This window comes from Centroberyx gerrardi, chromosome 1 (genome assembly GCF_048128805.1).
Source record: "Centroberyx gerrardi isolate f3 chromosome 1, fCenGer3.hap1.cur.20231027, whole genome shotgun sequence".
NCBI lineage: Eukaryota > Metazoa > Chordata > Actinopteri > Beryciformes > Berycidae > Centroberyx > Centroberyx gerrardi.
This window is the reverse complement of record NC_135997.1, coordinates 17,497,824-17,515,980: the sequence shown is the minus strand read 5'-3', so window position 1 is coordinate 17,515,980 and position 18,157 is coordinate 17,497,824. Positions and strand designations below refer to the sequence as shown.

The window sequence follows — 18,157 nt, the reverse complement described above, 5'->3', positions numbered from 1 at the left end:
GGGTTTCATCATCTTTGAGAGAGGTTTACAGAGGTGTTGATGAGTCTGACAGAACTTGTGTACGTCTGTCAGATGAGTCGGGTTTGGTTGTTTAGGTGGTGACGCGGTACAACAGAGAGGAAGCACCTGTGTGGGGCAGAGCGGATCATGCAGAGTGGCTCCTTTCAGAGCTCAGCAGGCAGCTTGTTCTCCCATCATCTCTGGGCCAATCATATCCTCGCACATCATTTCCGAGCCAATATCTTCAAACCCCTGTTGCCTCACAGGTAATTGCTTCAGTTCTCCAGGGGCCAATTATAGGCTTCATACCTTCAGCCTCTCGTTTCTGGGCCTGGAGTTTTCTGTTTCACACTAGTTGTACCGAGCTACATTTTGTGGAATGGTTTAAGAAATCTCAAATAAAGGGGTTAGAGATGACTTAGCACTTATCAGGCAGCCCTTACCCAACAGTTAGCAGAGACTTTAATTAAAGTGTTTGGAAAAATGTACATGAAACAGAAGAATGCATAATTATAGCTATATAGAATCCTTTCTGACCAATTTCAGATATGGGAATTTTGTGCGGTCTAAACACAGAACACGGTATAAAAACACACAGAGAGACAGAGACAGAGAGAGAGAGAGAGAGAGAGAGAGAGAGAGAGAGAGAGAGAGAGAGAGAGAGACAGAGACAGAGACAGAGACAGAGACAGAGACAGAGACAGAGAGAGAGAGAGAGAGAGAGAGAGAGAGAGAGAGAGAGAGAGAGAGAGAGAGAGAGAACTCACTATCAACAATTACTAATTTGTGCAGGTGAGATAAAAAGTAAGGGCCCCATAATAAAGTAGAAGCAATGGAGATGGGACAGTTTCTGTAGTTGTGAAGTGCATGTTGTGATTACTATCCTCCCAGTAACTCATTTCTGGCAGTTGACCTCTCACAGAAAGAGAAATGAAAGGGGGGGGTGTCTAAGAACTCAGCCAAATTATTACTGCCTTAAAATTGGCCAGCAATACTCTTAAAGGTATACTGTGTAAGATTCATGTAAAATAGCAGCCAATGCAGGTGCCAAGATGAATGATGAATCTAAATCAAAACAAAGACTGCCTCCAAACAGCGCTGCAGAGACACGCTCTCATCGAGCAAAACAAATGCAGCCAATTCTCAAACGGTTCAACACTGGCAACACAAGCCAGTAAGGAGTGGTATATTTATGCAGAAATTACTCATGGCCTTGTGGCATGACTTCTATAATTACGTTACTAGAAACATGGTGCACAGTGCAACACAGCTAAAAATGAAACACAGTAATGGCTGGGGATCATCGTGGGTTACACTCTGGGGCTTGTAAGCTACAGATTAGTACCATCAAAGCTAATAATTGTGCTATGGCACATCAGAACAGACGTTGCGCAATTACTCATGTGCGTTAGCAAGGCTTTTACCAAAAGACCGGATGATCATCATAAATAGAACTGATGGGTGATAATATCTCTACACTATGCGCTGTGTTAGGTGACTCTGTTCTCTGTACATATATTTAAAAACAAAATACAACAAAACTACACCAAATCTAAGTCCTCCATTCAGAATTTCTCAGCAAACTGGTTGGCTAAAGTTAGCCAAAGTTAGCTTATTAACAGACAAACAGCTTATAACATGAAATAGCATCCTGCCACTGCAGTAGTGCAGCATAGCAACAAACATAATGTTAGCCTGGTTAGTTCTGTATATAGTAGAAACGCATAACGAACCACTGGGCTTTGCCTTCATCAGGATCAGCCCTGCACAGCTCCACACAGCCTGGTTCTGATTAATGGAGATGAGGCATTAGATCCAGTTAGTAGGGTAGTTACTAGACTACCCAATAGAAATAGTCCAGATAACAAACGTTAGATAATGCAAATCGCACTTACCTGTCTAGGAGAAAATGGCCAACTCGACATCAGTTTTAATTCCTTTGTTCTGTCTCAGGTTCCTCCTCCTTTCAGTAACAATACCAACATTTATTCTTGTTTTTGACCTTGCACTATCAAAGGCAATTTGGGAGGGATACCAGAGTATTTCTATAGTATTTCCATATTTTATAAATATATAAAAAAGACAATGAGCTGAATACAGGCAACAACAACAAACCAAATGAGGAATGAGTACATTAGAAGTTCATCTGCCCACTATATCTTTTGACCTAATGAGAAGACTGTACGCTAGATTAAAGTAAAATTCTTATATAGACTGTCTAGTAGGGCTCTGTCATGAGTTACTGGGTGGACAGTTTCATCCCATGCACTTTACAACCACAGAAATGATCCATCTCCATTGCTCCTCCTTTAATCTTGTGTAAAATAGAATATTAATCCACTCATGAAAGGGTCTGCTCTAGACCTGCTCAGAAAGGGGGGAAAAATCAGCACATCAGATAGCAGAGATAGACCAAGAGTCTGAGGCTCGGTCTAGTGTGCTGTGGTGCCAGTAAGGAGTACAGTAAGGGCACAGTACGCCAAACACAATCCTCTCTTACATGGGGTGGACCAGCAGAGCGAGCTATGAAAGCAGTTGGCCTCTAAAAAGACTAACCCCCCTGCACTCAAGCTTCTGAACGCAGCATTTCTTATCAGCCACCAGTGACAGAAGCCAGTGTTAACCAGAAAGGAAGTGGCAAGGTTCTGAGAAATGCTCTATGCTACTTTGAAGTGAATGCATAGAAAAAAGATGAGTACTTATTTATTAATTACTATTCTTCTTCCACCTCTGGTTATAAATAACCCATGGCTGTCCTTTAGGAAAATAAGATTCTTCATTTTGCAACCTCAAAATGTGGTGTGGTTCACATTGTGTTCTGATGAATGAACGCCCCTAAGCTGTTTCACATTCCAGTCGATTTTCAACACAGGTGGGGGAAGCAAGAAAAAAAAAAGACACACATTCTTGGAAACGGTGCATCTTAATAATAGCCCTTTCAAAACAAAGCAGTTCTGACAGGATTTAGCCTGACGACATTCCACAGCCCAATTACTGTAAAGGTAAGCTATGTTGTAATTATAAAGCTGCAGCTTAACTACTCTGTAATAACAGTAATGTAATAACTTGTCTTTAAACAAGAGCAATAAGACCATTAAGCCAGAGATAGTGAACTACTCAACTCAAGGTTTAGCCCACAAATAGCCCCGCAACATAGCAAAAGGCCGGGCTAAATGCTGAGGCTTCAAGCCTCATCAACAGGAAGGTAAGGGAGCTTTCGTGACCTGGACCAGGATGGAATAGATGGTGAAAGCCTCAGGCCACAAACAGAAAGCCGCAAAGTTTAACAGTGATCTAAAAGAAAAAAAAAAGAAATCCTATAGAAAGGCATCTATCTAGTCCTCTTTAAGCAGCGATGAAAATAAAGAAGGCTGGCTCTGTTGTAGCAGCGAGCAAGACTGATCACTTTTTCGATGAAGTCTTTGATCTAGTGGTCGTTTTATCCTCTTCACAGATTAGTATATAATAATTCCTTAGATGTATTCACGTGTCAGTCCCCCTGTAATCAAATTTGTCACACCTTCTAATCACTTCTTGCTACCGTTAGTAATTCCTCTAATCCCACTTCACTCTTTATTTAAATACAGGTGTAATGGAAGCACAGTGGAACCAGCAGCAGCACAAAAAAATTAAGTTCCCCTTGAAAAACTGCTGTGCAAGTCTGATGTTAGAAGGGCTAGAAATGGTCTTTAAAATGTAAAATAATCACCTAGTGGGGATGCAAACACAAGATGGCAGTTAATGTCCATTCTCCACTGTGAGTCAGCTGTTTCTTAATTTGATTACTTTAACTTTGCTTTCATTATTCCTCTTGTAAAATGGCCTCACAGTCTAGACCTGGAGTCAAGGTGGAAGGTGTAATCCATTTGCCAACCGCTTGCACATGGCAACCTTTTACTGTTAAAATTAATAGCCTTTTTTTCATTTTATGTAATCCCTTATTGGCATCATCTATTGAAGATAAGGATAAAAGGGAGAATAAAGGTTTAAGGATTTGTAAGCCGTATGACAACTGTGCTATGGATTGTGCAAAAGGGGGTCAAACTGAAAATGAAGAAATTTTGCACATTCGGTGCATCAAGGTTAGTAACTGATTTCCAGGCAACGTTGCCCGAAGGTTTCCTCACGGACCATCTAGCAACCTCATTATCACATTGGCCAGTTTGCCTAGATTGGTGAGTGTTGACAGAAAATTAATGGATGTCTAGCATCTTAGTTGCTTGGGTTGCAGGTCTTGGATGCAAAGTTAGTCTCCAGGGCCAAACAAAAACAAGAGGCATTTGAGCTGCCTAATGTCCCGCCATAATCACCATGATATACTCTATATAACCAGTTGCGCTAATTAATGCATTATTAGCAAATATTTCTATGTCAACATACTTGTCTTCACATAACATGTGGGTGGTATTTATACGAACTCTGTATCTTAAAGCATTAAGTACTTTCAAGAAAATCTTTTTCCTCATTAACATGCAAATTTATGCAGCCAGGTGCTCCAAAATCGAATCAGATCATCTACTCTATAAGGGTTACCTGTGGTGTAAGTATGACGTTTCTATCATGTATTGTTCTTGAGTTATTGTGCTCACAAGAATGTGTCTACAGACAGACAGACACCATGATAACCTGATGTCCCACACCATGTATCACGGCAGCGGGACATATGACTCTGACATGTATAGGGTAGGGGTTTAGTGATGCCGTAGCGTAGTAGTAGAAGCAGAAGAGTGGAGGGCGAAACAAAAACAACCATCATCAGAGCCATAAAACCTTCCCAGCTGCAGTCTTTGATCCTCCCCCGAAGCTCTATTCCACCTAAATCCAACACCTGCACACCAGCAGACTGATATGTACATGCATAACCCCACAGCTGAGACACGCCATGCCTGACCACACATTTTTCATGAAGATGGTACTCTCATTTCCCATCAGCTGCAGGCAAAAAGGCTTAACAGCGTTGTTCGTTCCCAGCTCTAAGCCAATGGCTTCATTTTCATCAAGGATGCACTGGAATGCTGATGCTTCATTTGGGGCAGCGCGTCTTTATTTTAGTCATCAGATGTGGTTATAGCCCACCTTTCAAAGTTAATGAAGAGATGAACAGACAATGCATAAACAATATGCCATGGGCTGAACAGATGCGATTGTTCCATGTCGTTTCCTTTAAGGTTTAGCATGACAATGCTGTCAGTTCTCCTTGTGTTCTCAGGAAGGCCTGCTAATCGGCAGTAGCTTGTAGTGTTGTCACAACACCAAAATGTTGACTTCAATACTAACTTTAATATCTAAACATTTGACACTACTACGATATCACAGCAAACAAGAAAAACCATCAAGCAATGTTTTAAAATGCTTGACTTGAACAGCTTTTATCTGCAGACTTTAGTGGTGTCAGGGATGATCTGGTTAGGGTCAGTTTTGTGAATATGTAGTTATACAATGTTTTATGGCAACATTTACTGAATTTATTTTGTTGAGAGAAATGGCTTTGAGGCAGCTAATGTTGAAATGCAACGTTTGATTTAGCTTTGGGGCTGAAGCAGATTGTTAGAGCACTTGTGTGCCAACTCCTCTGATTTTAAATTGCCAGGTGTGTTACAGGGATACAGCCAGACCCAGGGCATTACGTGGGCAGCATTTTCTCCACCAGCACAACAGCAGCCACTTAATAGCCACTTGTACAATTTTTGTTCCCAACTGCAGTGAAAGTCTAGTAAGTAAAAGAACGTTAAAAATGAAAATGCCAATAAATGTACTTTTCATTTTTGGCCTACTGTTAGGCCAAAGCACCATTACTTTTAAACCTAAGGCAAGGACTGTTTGACATTTCTTTTATATTTCGTCCATGTTAAATTCAGCTAACATATATTATGTGAAAAAGGAATGGCTGAATTCAGACAGTTATGCTACTGTGATATATTGTGTTCTGTTAAATTTTAAACTTCTTCACATTTAGGGATGGGTTCATGTCAGCCCTTGGTTGATTGTAATATCACAGAATTAAATGTTGCTTCTGTTCACAACTCAGTTTCCATTTACTTGCACTGTAAATTGTAATGCTTTACTTTGTAACACTGGGGGAGGGGCATGGTAATACCACAGTATTAAGTGTTGCTTCATTTCACAGTCCAGTTCAAGTCTGTACACTGTAATGCTTGTTGCAGAACATGTATAGTATATTTGTCATTATTGCATTGGGAAAGGGTGTGGGAAGAACCTGGTCAGACCATAGAATTAAGCTTCCTTTTATAGTCCAGTTTCACATTTCTTACCAAGTAATTTGGAATGTTTTACTTAGTACTACTGCAGAACTTATGGTAGATGTTTGTCTTAGTGGAATGGAAAAGGAAAATAAGCAATTATATAAGGGATATAGTAAGAACCTGGTAATTCCATTGGAATAAACAACATTTTCTTGTACAATCCAGGTAAGTTTAATAAACCTTTTCCAACTGGGTACAGCCATGAACAATTACTATGTAAGAAAAGCTAATTTATAGGAAAGTATTGCCTTAATTCTTATAAAGTACACTATTAAACCTGGACTATTGTTAATATAAACCTTCAGTACCTACAAGATAGCTGCTCTTGAATTGACAGGTAATAGAAAAGGTGAGCCTAAAAATGTGTAACTAAATTTCCTAGGAATTATGTCATTATATTTTACCTACTTAGTTACAGCTGTAATTACTTGTTCACTTTTTATTCTTACCTTGTACCACCTAGTATTTACCTGGTAAATACCTAGTACTTAGGGTGACCGTAAAAGCAAGGGTTACCCCTTTCCTTTGTGGGTAGTTTTAACACGGTCACTGTGTGTGGCTGTGAGAAGGCCTTGGTTGCCTCAACAGCCCATTTTGTATCAACCTTGTCTGAGGGACTTTGTGGCCTCATTCAAAAACAAATGCAAGTGCAGCTGCTCAGCATCACATAGACACCTTGAATTGACGTCAAACATTAAGAAAATCCCTTAGAGGTTTGACGTAACATCATTTTGCCAAAAGCCGTTTCCTGATGGCAGAGTTCTAAGCATAAATTTCAGAGAGACAGCATCCTGTAGTGCATCACACACCAACAAATAGAAAGAATGAGGTACGTCGAAACTACTTTCAGCTCCTGGAAACACGTTTGTGGTTGAAATGTTGCAACTCACAATGTCATACAGTCCGGTGCCCTGTTGAAATTTTAAAAAGCAAATCCATCCAAATACCTACAAGCTCAACACACTCAAAAACAAACAAAGATTTATGACTATCACTAGGGTAAAAAGGTAAAAAGTTGGGTTTGGAAAACTAGTAGCTTAAACTTGCTATTTGCAAAAAAGCTACAGTATTTCAGTGTATGTGATAACTGAAGTGTAAATGGCAACAGAGGACAGTGGCCTAACTAAACTCTGAATGTGAATAAGATGGTAGCACAGTCCAACAAATGCTCCCTTGACTCTGCTCCTGAATTTAAGCCAGGTATATAGAGAAAATATTGTAGCTTTGCCAGAACAAGGGTCAGAATAAACATTAGTCAGGAGGAGTTACTGATCTGGCCAATGACGCTTGATCAAACTAGCTCTAGTCAGCCAAAATGGACCCTCCCTCCCTCCTCCCCCGCTTCAAAAACATCACAAAATCTGCACAATTAAACCCACTTGCTCAGATAGGGCCAACCAACACAGCTCCTAGTGTCCAGTTTGCTAGTACATCCCTCTAAATGTCTGGATCCCAACACATAGTTAAAGGATTTCAGTGTGTAGGATTACTCATTAGTCTGCACACTGTGATTCAGAGTACAAATAACATTCCTGGTCATGACCAGTAAGATCATACGGTCCAACACAGACCACTGTCTGCCGCCCTGTAAAAGTAGTGAGGCTATAGAGCAAAACATCTGTATTAAGAGCTGCCTCTCTGTCCATTAAGCTTTGGGGTGTGACTCATTTCCTGAAAAACTACAAGCACACATCTAACATTGCAAAAATTATAATTATACTTTGTAGACAAACTACATAGTTCAGTGTCACACCTGTGTGAGTCTGTACATCTATTGTCCTCTCAGTATGCTATGTAACCATAAAGTTACAGCTCCTTTTTTTTAAATGCAATTGTTCAAAAACATTTTAAGATGGGTAACAGAAGATCCTACATGTATGTCACTCATGGAAAATAACACAGCTGGTTTATTTGGAATAGCCGATCACATCGCTGAGTACAAGATGAAGCTGTGCTAGGTAGCTTCCTGTAGCTTCTCTGTCTATCCAGGAGGATGAGATCCATTGGGACTTCTTTTTAGATCCTTATTTTACATGTTATTTGTATTATTAATATAATTATTGATCATTTATTAATCAAGCTTGAACTTGCAATAAGAACGAGCTGTTGGTTTATAGCATTAAGTTAGTTTTTTCTGACAAGTGAAAAAATTACCTCCAATTCCCCAAACTGGGAAAAGAGATGTGCGGACAAAAATGTGCTGGTGCAAAAAAACAAAAGCCGATGTTTACTGCATTGTGTCTCATTTTCCAAGACTAACTTCTATTCTTTAAGTATCTATGTATGCACATATGAATAACTGATGATTAACACTTGAAAAAAAATCCTTGATGTGGGTTTTACTACCCATGAGGAGGAGGAACCTCTATGGGTAACTACAAAAGTACCATTAAATGTTAAATGATGACGCATTTTCTATGCACAAGAGTTCTTTTCATGAGAAGAAGGGATGAGGTCAAACGATGACTTGTAGTAGTTTCCATTCAAGTCAAACAGGAAGTTTTAAAAGAAGAATACGTCATTCAAACACACAGGAAATGTTTATTTGATTTCACACGTCGCCCTATAACAAGGAGTGCTTATAATTTATAGTCTTCTCCACACGGAAGGTGCAGTTTACTGTAAAGCTACGCCTTTGTTTTTCATCAGATCAGTCCAATTCCTGCAGATGCACCGTTGCATTCTGTCATCAGTGCTTTGCCATCCTCAGTTCAGAGTCGTCATGAACTCCCCAGTGACCCCACTCACACCCCACTAGCTTTTCTGGACAGGAGGATGCTGTGGGACCCTCTGAATACACACTGAACACACAATCCGTAATGAAATTGTGTTGCTGCAAACTCTGTGCAGAGCTCGACGCAGGGACAATTCAAACGTACTGAGGTGAAACTGATGAGACACGGTTGTAGTGTTACAACATAAACTTTTGTTGCAACCGATTCACCAACAAACAGTCTTCATGAGGAAGACTTCCCAAAAAGGTAGCATAAAACCGAGACAAAATAACATTTTAGTTGACACATGTATTATCAATGCGAAGGTAGAAAAAAATCCAATGCGTGCAACACATGCTCTGCACCACAATGCATCTGCAACAGAATGATGCAGTGCTAACAGATTGTCTCACTGGAAACGAACAAACTCAAATCACAGAGTAACACACTCAACGTGTGAAGTGTGATTCCAGCCCATGGTTGACTACTTACAAGAAGATGAGCAGTATCTGACGGCAAGATCAAACAGTCACATGGAGACCGCAGGCTGAATAACATATGGAGTGACATAATTAACCATTTAGGGCTTCACTGCCCTAAGGGACCTCTGAATTGACAAATCAAAAACAAAAATTTGGAAGGATAAAAATGTATCCAAACATAATAATGAACCACACATTATTCATCATATTATGAATGAGTGTACAATTAACAAGTCATTTATTATTCGATACACAGCAATGGCACGCTCAACTCCTTTTTTGTAACTTTTCAGTAAGCTGGTGTCCCATATATCCACCCTCAGAAAAACTAGTTTAAGTTATTTCCACAAACAACAGCCCTTAGAAACAGTCAAAAGTGCTTCAGCACTTGGACTTCCTCAGTGTTTCCAAACACTGCAAATTCTGGGAAAAGACCGAATGAAGAGGCAAAGCTGTCGCTAGCTACTTACATGTCCATGGTTGATGAAACCGTGTTTACTGGCGATTCGGTCAGCTTCCTCCTGACCTCCAGGTATGTGGACAGCCCATGTGTTGGTGTAGACCTTCTGACCTTGTGCTGTTCCCAGCCCACAAACCAGCAAGACCAACAGAGGCGCTAGCAGCAACTCCACCAGCCTGAGCCTGGGGCCTACAGAGGGAGATGGAGGGCCAAAAGCCATGGGTTCTCCTAGTGCAGCACGGTCTCTGAGCGCAGCGTCTCTCTGACAGGCCGGGGCTGCCCACGGTGCATGCAGGGGCGCGGAGAGACAACGAAGGGGACAGTCTCAGCACACGGTGACCTGAAGGGAAGGACAGGGGAGAGACAAGGAGAAGAGTAAGGGAAGAAACAAATTAAAATAAGATCACAGATCTGCACCAGAGTTCAGCAAAGCTTTGGAGAAACAATTCTTCAAAGTCTGAGAATCTCTACCTCGCAGCTGTATGTCAGTCAGAGTCGAGTCAGCCCCCGTGACTCAACATGACCATAAAAACTGCATCACAAAAGGGGGAATTTATATCACTAACATGTCAATATTCATGGGAAAACCATTCAAGTCAAGCCCAACAAAGAACAATTACCCCATTTCTGAGGTTTTGTTCTGGCTCTTGCTCTGTGATTTCAGTGGTACACTGGATGGTCAGTAGATGAAGTGGGAGAAGAAGAGAAAGACACTTGGCTTGAGGGAGTTGTATGCGGTATGGAGGCAAACCAAATTAGATTCATTATAGGTACAGGCAACATATGATGCACTATCACTAAAATCTCACAAAATCTCAGTCAGTGGGTGGGTGAGGACTATTCCTGTCCCTTATGTTCAGGTATAGCAACTGTAACATATTTTGTCAAGATGTGTGTCACTAGGTGTATCCCAAAGCCGATACACCAGGCAACATATCCAAAGGAGAGCCAACAGTTAGAAAGATATTCCAATTGGTTTCGTCCATGAGGGAGAATAGACTAGGAGTGAAGCGTTTTTGGGCCAGCTAAGGACAGGCAGTAAACTGGGGGAGACATCTGATAATCCCACAGGAAGCAGTGAGCACTACCTCAAGGCCAGACTTGGTGTTGTGGTCAGAGGCACAGCGGCTTGCATATTTTGGAGTTTACAGTGCCATGGGAGGACACTGTAGATGACGCATTTGAAAGGAAACTGCTTAGATACAGTAGACTGAGTTGGCAGCGGAGGAGAAGTGGGGTTGGAAAGCTAGACTACGCCCCGGGGAAGGTGGATGCACAGCGCAGTCCACCGTAAACGACCAAACTGGTAATTTTGCATGTTTTAGCTGATTTACTACACTAGACGCATACTTAGCGTCACGTCACTACCGACCATTTTCCAAAGCATACCATGCTTTTTTTAGATTTTGTAATATTTCCTCGATTTCCCTATTTTTTTTAATTCAAATGTCCAGGTGATTAAACAACCTTAAAAATCTCTGCTGCTCCGGCTAACATTCATGCCCAGGTTTAGACCTCATGGACGTTTGAATTTAATTTGTAAAAAACAATCTTTTCTTCAGTAACTATTTTCTGGCAGAGACGCACAGTCAGCTGTGTGGGTGTCTGCATGGAAAACATTTCCAAGGAAGAGGAATTCATGTGCTATCAGATAAATCGGAAAAAACAAATTTCCTACTTGGTAGTTAGCCTGACTATCATAAATTTGAAAGCAAGAAGAAGCCAAATCCACATCATCCTTGTCGTGATCTCCAAGTCCGTCTTCTGGGTTTGATTTTCTCACCAAATAGGACGTGAATGTTTGGCAGCCGACTTTGAAGTCCCATATGTCGGATCTTCCCACCAGCATGTGAACACACCAGAAGACATGTAGACTTTTCATGTCATGGCATTAGACTAAATTATCACACAGCAATAAAGTCACTTTGATAAAAATAAACCCGTGCGGGATGTTCACTGTGATGGATTATCCATTTCAAGCAACTTTGAAGTCTCTGTAGGTTGATTTTCACATCATACTGAAATCAGTGGAAACGAATGGCTGCCTGGAAGGTAGGAAAAACGCATTCAAAAATCGAACAAAAAAAAGTATATGCTTTGGAAAATGGTCGGTAGTAATGTAAAGTATACGTGAATTGTAGTAAATGGACTAAAACATGGAAAAACACAGGTATGGTCCTAAAACCTCCTTGGTCCTAACACTACGAGGTGAATTAGCCAATGTGGGCGGAGCTTAAAGGAGGCAGTATGAGTCTGAGGCAGCAGTGGGGAGAGAGCAGACAGTCTGGGGCACAAAGTCACTTGACTGTTACAGAGTAGGAACAATTTGTTAGACTGAAACATACTTGCTGCAGCAGTTAACAGGATTAATGAATCTGCCAGGCAAAGTGTTCATATAATGCTCATATTCTGCTTACGCTGTGCTGTCACATTTGTTTCTCCAGTCTGTGTGGCAGGGGTTCTCCTACCATTGTTCAGGCACAATGGGCCTCCTATAGTCTGCCTGTCTACAGGACGGCCGTCCTGTGGATGAAACACTGGATTTGTACTCACCATGTCATTGTGCCGCATTCCTAAAGTGCAGCTCAAACTGTAAAAGCGTTCTTTCAATTTAATCTAAGTTACCAAAATTGTACTTAATAAGAATTTTGACAAGGGCACATCTGCAGCTGTAAGTGAACCAAATTGCCAACAACAGCCAAGGTTATAGTTTTTCAGTTACAGGTTGAAGTCAGGACTAGGGCTGCAGCTATCGATTATTTTAGTAATCGAGTATTCTACCGATTATCCCATCGATTAATCGAGTAATCGGATAAGAAATACTTTTGCTTTATTAAAGAGCAATAGTAAATATACAAAAGAGAAAAGCTGTCCGCACAAAGCTGTCCATACGACACTGTGATTTACTGAAAACGAGGTGAAATGATAATTATTATTGATATTTATTACTAGGCCTAAATATCATACAAGTTCATAAGACTGGCTAATGTACATTTATTTACTATGTTGAAGGGTTGCCCTACACCTGCTGACCCTACTCACTGCAATCAAACTAAACTGAATATACCTGCTGTATTGGACTGGTGCATTTTAGGCTCCAATTGCTACTTACACCACCTGATATTTTGCTTTCTGGGGTATTTTATGCATCACTGTGAGGGGAGTAGGTGTGTGTGTGTGTGGGTGTGTGTGTGTGTGTGTATGTGTGTGACTATCATAATAATAACATGAATGAAGCTCAGGCTTTCACAAATTGACTGCAGCATTTTATTTTCTGTGGTTATTTTCTTGAGCAAAACTTAGCTAATTTAGGGACATCATAACTAGCCACCATATTGATTTACGTTCTTAACTAGCCATTACATATAGCCATAATTAACGTGCATTCTTTACTAGCCTTCATCTCATCCCGTTTTAATATTAAGTGCTGACTCCGCCCACCCGGCCAGTTTCGGCGTACGCCGGTAGCAATTACAAGTGGACCCTATCCTACAGTCCCTGCTCTCAGCGGAGGGAGGGAGCTACACTGTGTGGGAAGCGCTGTGACCGTCAGACCCCTCTGGATTAGACAAGCAAGTAGAGAAAACCGGCATCAGCCGAACCAATTTATTGCCAAATGCTTTGGGATTCAACACATTAACATTGCTTCCCATGGTCAGAAAAAGTCGGCAGATTTGTCGCTAGTCGCTTTTGAGAAATAAAGTCGCCAGGGGGGTCTGAAAAGTCGCTAAGTCTAGCTACAAAGTCGCCAAGTTGGCAACACTGGATCCGAAACTTTGGACACTTTCTGTCGTTTTCTCTGGCCTGTCTCTTCTCTTCACCCCTCGCTATTTTCTCTCTCTTTCTCCAGCGCGTTGTGCAACAGTAATAATCATCCGTGCGAAACACTGAGTGTGTATATAGTTATATGGATTAAACGAAGCTTCGATGCAAAGAATTTGCATCGATGATTTTTAGTAATCGAGTTACTCGAGTTTCTCGAGGAATCGTTTCAGCCCTAGTCAGGACAGAATATAAATTCTTCTGAATGGGAAATAACTACTGCCAGCAAAGACTGCTTCATTTTGTTGTGGATTCGCTGAAAAATTGCAAGGCAAACAGCAGTTTTCAATGTTAATTTCCTTCAAAAGTGCAAGGAAGGGCAACATCGTAAGTCATAAAAACAAATAAAACATTGGAATGATCCGTTTGTTGACAAGGACTTTCACTGGAGAGTTTGTTGTGAAGCAAGACTAGATGTCCCCAGTGGTGGTGGTACCTGTTCTGATTGTGTACTCAAGCACTGATTAAGTATATTACCAGGAAGTTTCAGATTGCAGTAATCTCAAACAATACATTGCATGACCAGGCCAAGCTATAAAACACCACAGATGAAAATCAACATATGCCTACTTTTTTCAGTAATATAATATGGAATTTATAGTTTTATAAAATATTTGCTATATTATTTAAAGCCTTAGCTATTTTGGCTAAATTTTATTAGCCTAAATTGTACTTCATCATACTTATCGGCACCTAATTCGGCATGTTACTGCTATTACGTCCGGATTAAATAATTTTTCCTCCTTTGCATAATGTTAACACATTTTCATGCTATACTTTACACATTTACTGTCAAAAGTCATCTGGACAAGCTTTCATCAGCTACCGACTCACCACTGCAACAGATAACTTCCCTCTTACATGCTGCCTATCTGTTGTCACAGAAAATTAAGCAAAAATAAGACAAATCTGCTCATCGGGGGAGGTCACTGCTCAGCTAGCGCTGTTTAGCCCCGGGGCAGACAACTGGCTAATGTACATATCAAACAAATCCTGTTTGTAATTGGCAATTTATAGCAACACTTAACCCCTTGAACTGTTTGCAATAAATAGATGCATGTGTGGAACTGATAAGAATGTTAGCTGGCGTAAAGTAAAATAACACTATTAAAAAACAGCTGAAAAGATGAGAGTGAGAGTGATCAGTGTACTTTTTACAGCTATTTCCTGAGAGATTTTCCAGGCGAAACGATGCATATAGGCGAGATGGATTTGTGAACCAACAGGTAATTTCACTGTAAAATTAGCAGCGAGCTTCCAGGTCAGCCTGGTTGGCAAACTGCTAACTAATCCAAGCCAAGGATATTTTACAGTACTATTCCCTCCCTGTGTAAATCACAATCCAAGCACAAAACATTTTTTTTTACCATTCTAACTCACTTATTTAGCAAAAATTCTTAAGCATTTCTACACTGAACACCACAGGTGTTTCCAATATTCATTCACATCTGCCCTCTCAAGTGTACAGACACTGTGGGATTGTGTCAGTAACGACGTTATTACTACACTGAGCCTCCTTAATAAAAACTAGGACTTTACGGCATGCAAAAGCATAGCAACTATAGATTTTAACCTGTAAATGGAATTAACTGGATAACTGAACTGAACGATAGAAGGAACAATGACTTTTGTCACAGTCAGCACAGTGATGACAATGTCTGTTTCAAAGAAAAGGCTGAGAACGCACCTGGGAATGAGTAACAAACATTTTGGACATACAAAAGCCAATTAGTGGTTAAAGCCATCATTCAACAGCATTGTGTCCTAAACGCCATCTGTTGTGAAATACAGCCGAATGGCCTAGTGATGGTGTTGCATTAGTACATCTCTTCCATGACAGTCTCATGTGGTGGCCACGTCTTCATTTTTGCTTTTTTTTACCTGGTTTGTACCTTCATTTTTTAAACATCTGGAGAACGTTAGCTGGCTTCATGTCAGGGACAATTATCATAAGTAAACACCATAGCACCATATATAACAACCAAGCAGGGAAATGAGAAGCCAGAAGTGTCTTTCAAAACTTCAACTCTTTTCAACATGCCAACCTTTAACAATATCCTAACCCGTCCACCATTTTTTAAATATTCCTTCCTCTTCAGCTAAGCCTATTATATAAACACATAAACATAAACAAAAAAACAAAAACAAGAGGAAAAGAAGCACAGCAAGCATAAGTTCCATCTTCACCTTCATATCATCTGCTCAATTCACAATGAAAATGAAAACTATCAAATAAACATTACTGCCTATCTGAAATAGCCTTAATTTTGAGAGGCTCAAAACTGAGTTAAGGCAACATTCATCAGGGTATTTAAGTCTTGACACTTCTAAAAGTCAGAATAGCCTATACTGAAAAAAGGCAAAAAAAATACCAAAACCAAATACCAAAAAATCCGATGGTAAGATACCTCACTCACCTTTCTCCTGAGACGGGATTTTATTCTGATGCAAAATGAAGCAGATGCAACATGTAAATAGAGTGTGCACCTTCCCAAGCCTCTGTTTAACTTCCAGACACGCATGGCTCAAAGTGCACACGCCTGTGACCTCATCTGGGCGCTCAACCACTCAGCTTGCTTAACGTCAATGTGAAAACCACACGCCATGGAACAACACAAGCCCAACTACTTTACTGCTCGCAAAAGACAAAGGAGAAGGCAACTATCTAACTGTGCCTGGTTTTTAGTGTTACCACAGTAAATGATACCATATGTCAGACTGCGATAATAGAGGTTATAATAGAAAACCTACGTCAAATTAAAATTAGCAGAGTGTCATTAAATCCAAAGTATGTCTGTGAGGCCAGTCTTATTACAGAACTCATCAAAAAGTCTGAAAGGGAAATGGTTTACACCTCATTATAGTTTATTCACATTTTGCTGAGATAAAATAAACTAAAATGCATTAAGCCCATATGACCCTTTGCTCACATTTGAATGTCTAGTAATTATTGCCAGGTCCCACAAGCCATCGTGCCACACATGGAATCAACATCTTCTGGTAGGAACATTCAAGTATTGTCAGCGCAGGGACAACTTTTGTGAAATGACAGGCAGCCTGGGTGGCAAACTGATGAAATGACAGTAATCGTTTTGATAAAATTAAATTAATTAATGCACTTGCTATAAGCCAGACTCAAAAATCACAATAGGCTCGGGAACACATCAGGTTCATCTTGTTGAACGGTATGTGCTGCAGGAATGAAATACCAGTGCAAAGACTTCCTTGAGTTACGTAATTGTTGCCTGAATAGTGACATGGAAAAAAAAAAGTATTTGCATGGCAGAGCATCAGTACAAAGGTTGGGTTTATCAGGAATTGCACCATTAAAATTCTACAACTAAACATTACTACACAAATTAAAACTTTTCGATGTTGCAGTTGATATCAGGTCATATGCAGGTTATATATTCTTTGTGGGACAAGCACCCACCTGCCTGGGGTGAGATTTCTGTGGAAATCGAAGAGGGAGTTGCCTGTTCTGTCTGTTCACACGGCAAGTGGGAAGTGTTACTGAGAGCCGCTCAGATCTGCAGGAGGCGTACCGCTTACTATCTGTAGAAGCCTTAATTCCTCATATTCAGGGTGACTATTGTCACTCTGAATATAGATTGTACTCAGACTATAATGGCTTACTACTATTGAAACACGACTACCACAATATCTACCTTCATGACTATATATAAATGCCAGTGCTGCAACATCTGAAGCTTACATAGGCCAAGGCTATCTATTTTACAAAAGGCTACAAAATTCAAACAGATGCACTTTGTGGTAGTTAACAAGACTCTGATCACTGTCATCATGATGACCATGCTTTTAACTTTATCGTTTTTGTGTTTTTACATAAACTATTATATGTGTGCTTTGTTTACTGTCAGATTTGAGTTATGTGCTGTGATGTTGTATGTGAAACTGCAATAAAACCGATATCATGAGTAATAACACCTTGGCAAGGGCACTTATTCTAACAGTATGAATTAGGGTCTTAAAGAGAATGTCTGAATGTTAAACAGACTGTCCAGTATTCCCAAACAATCTACATGTTTGAAATACAGTAGGCATAACCAGTGCATGGATTAGAAGAACAAAGGAGCCTGTAATATGTGAGAAAAATGTGCATGTGTGTGGCTATCGGTCCGGTTTCTGCCCTCTAGGTAGCTATGCGCAACTAAGATATTAGACTCTAATGATTAATGAGCTGCAAATGTCTATACTATAATATTATATTATAATGTTTTGGAAAAAAGTTACCATATAAAATATTTATTCAAACAGAAGTCTGGCTGCCTACACTTTGGATAAAAAAAAAAATCTATCGGACCCACAGCAACAGCAAAGTAATCTTATTTGCAGAAGGCCAGGGCCTGAATCAGTTTTGAAAGGATGAGATATACTGTATGTAAAGAAAGCCTT

General features: G+C 40.2%; 1 protein-coding gene across 6 annotated transcripts in view; it reads right to left on the bottom strand.

Moving 5' to 3' along the window:
- Positions 1-18,157, bottom strand: part of furina (furin (paired basic amino acid cleaving enzyme) a) — an 89,469-nt gene that overhangs the window by 68,883 nt on the left and 2,429 nt on the right. For 3 of the 6 annotated variants that reach the window (XM_071922772.2, XM_071922763.2, XM_071922788.2), the window contains exon 2: positions 9,930-10,259. In XM_071922772.2, coding sequence (XP_071778873.1) covers positions 9,930-10,139 — 210 coding nt within the window. In that variant the 5' untranslated portion in view covers positions 10,140-10,259. Of the gene's footprint in view, positions 1-9,929; positions 10,260-10,539; positions 10,591-16,149; positions 16,271-18,157 lie in introns of those variants that run through there. The other 3 variants (XM_071922780.2, XM_071922795.2, XM_071922804.2) reach the window with 3 other exon arrangements.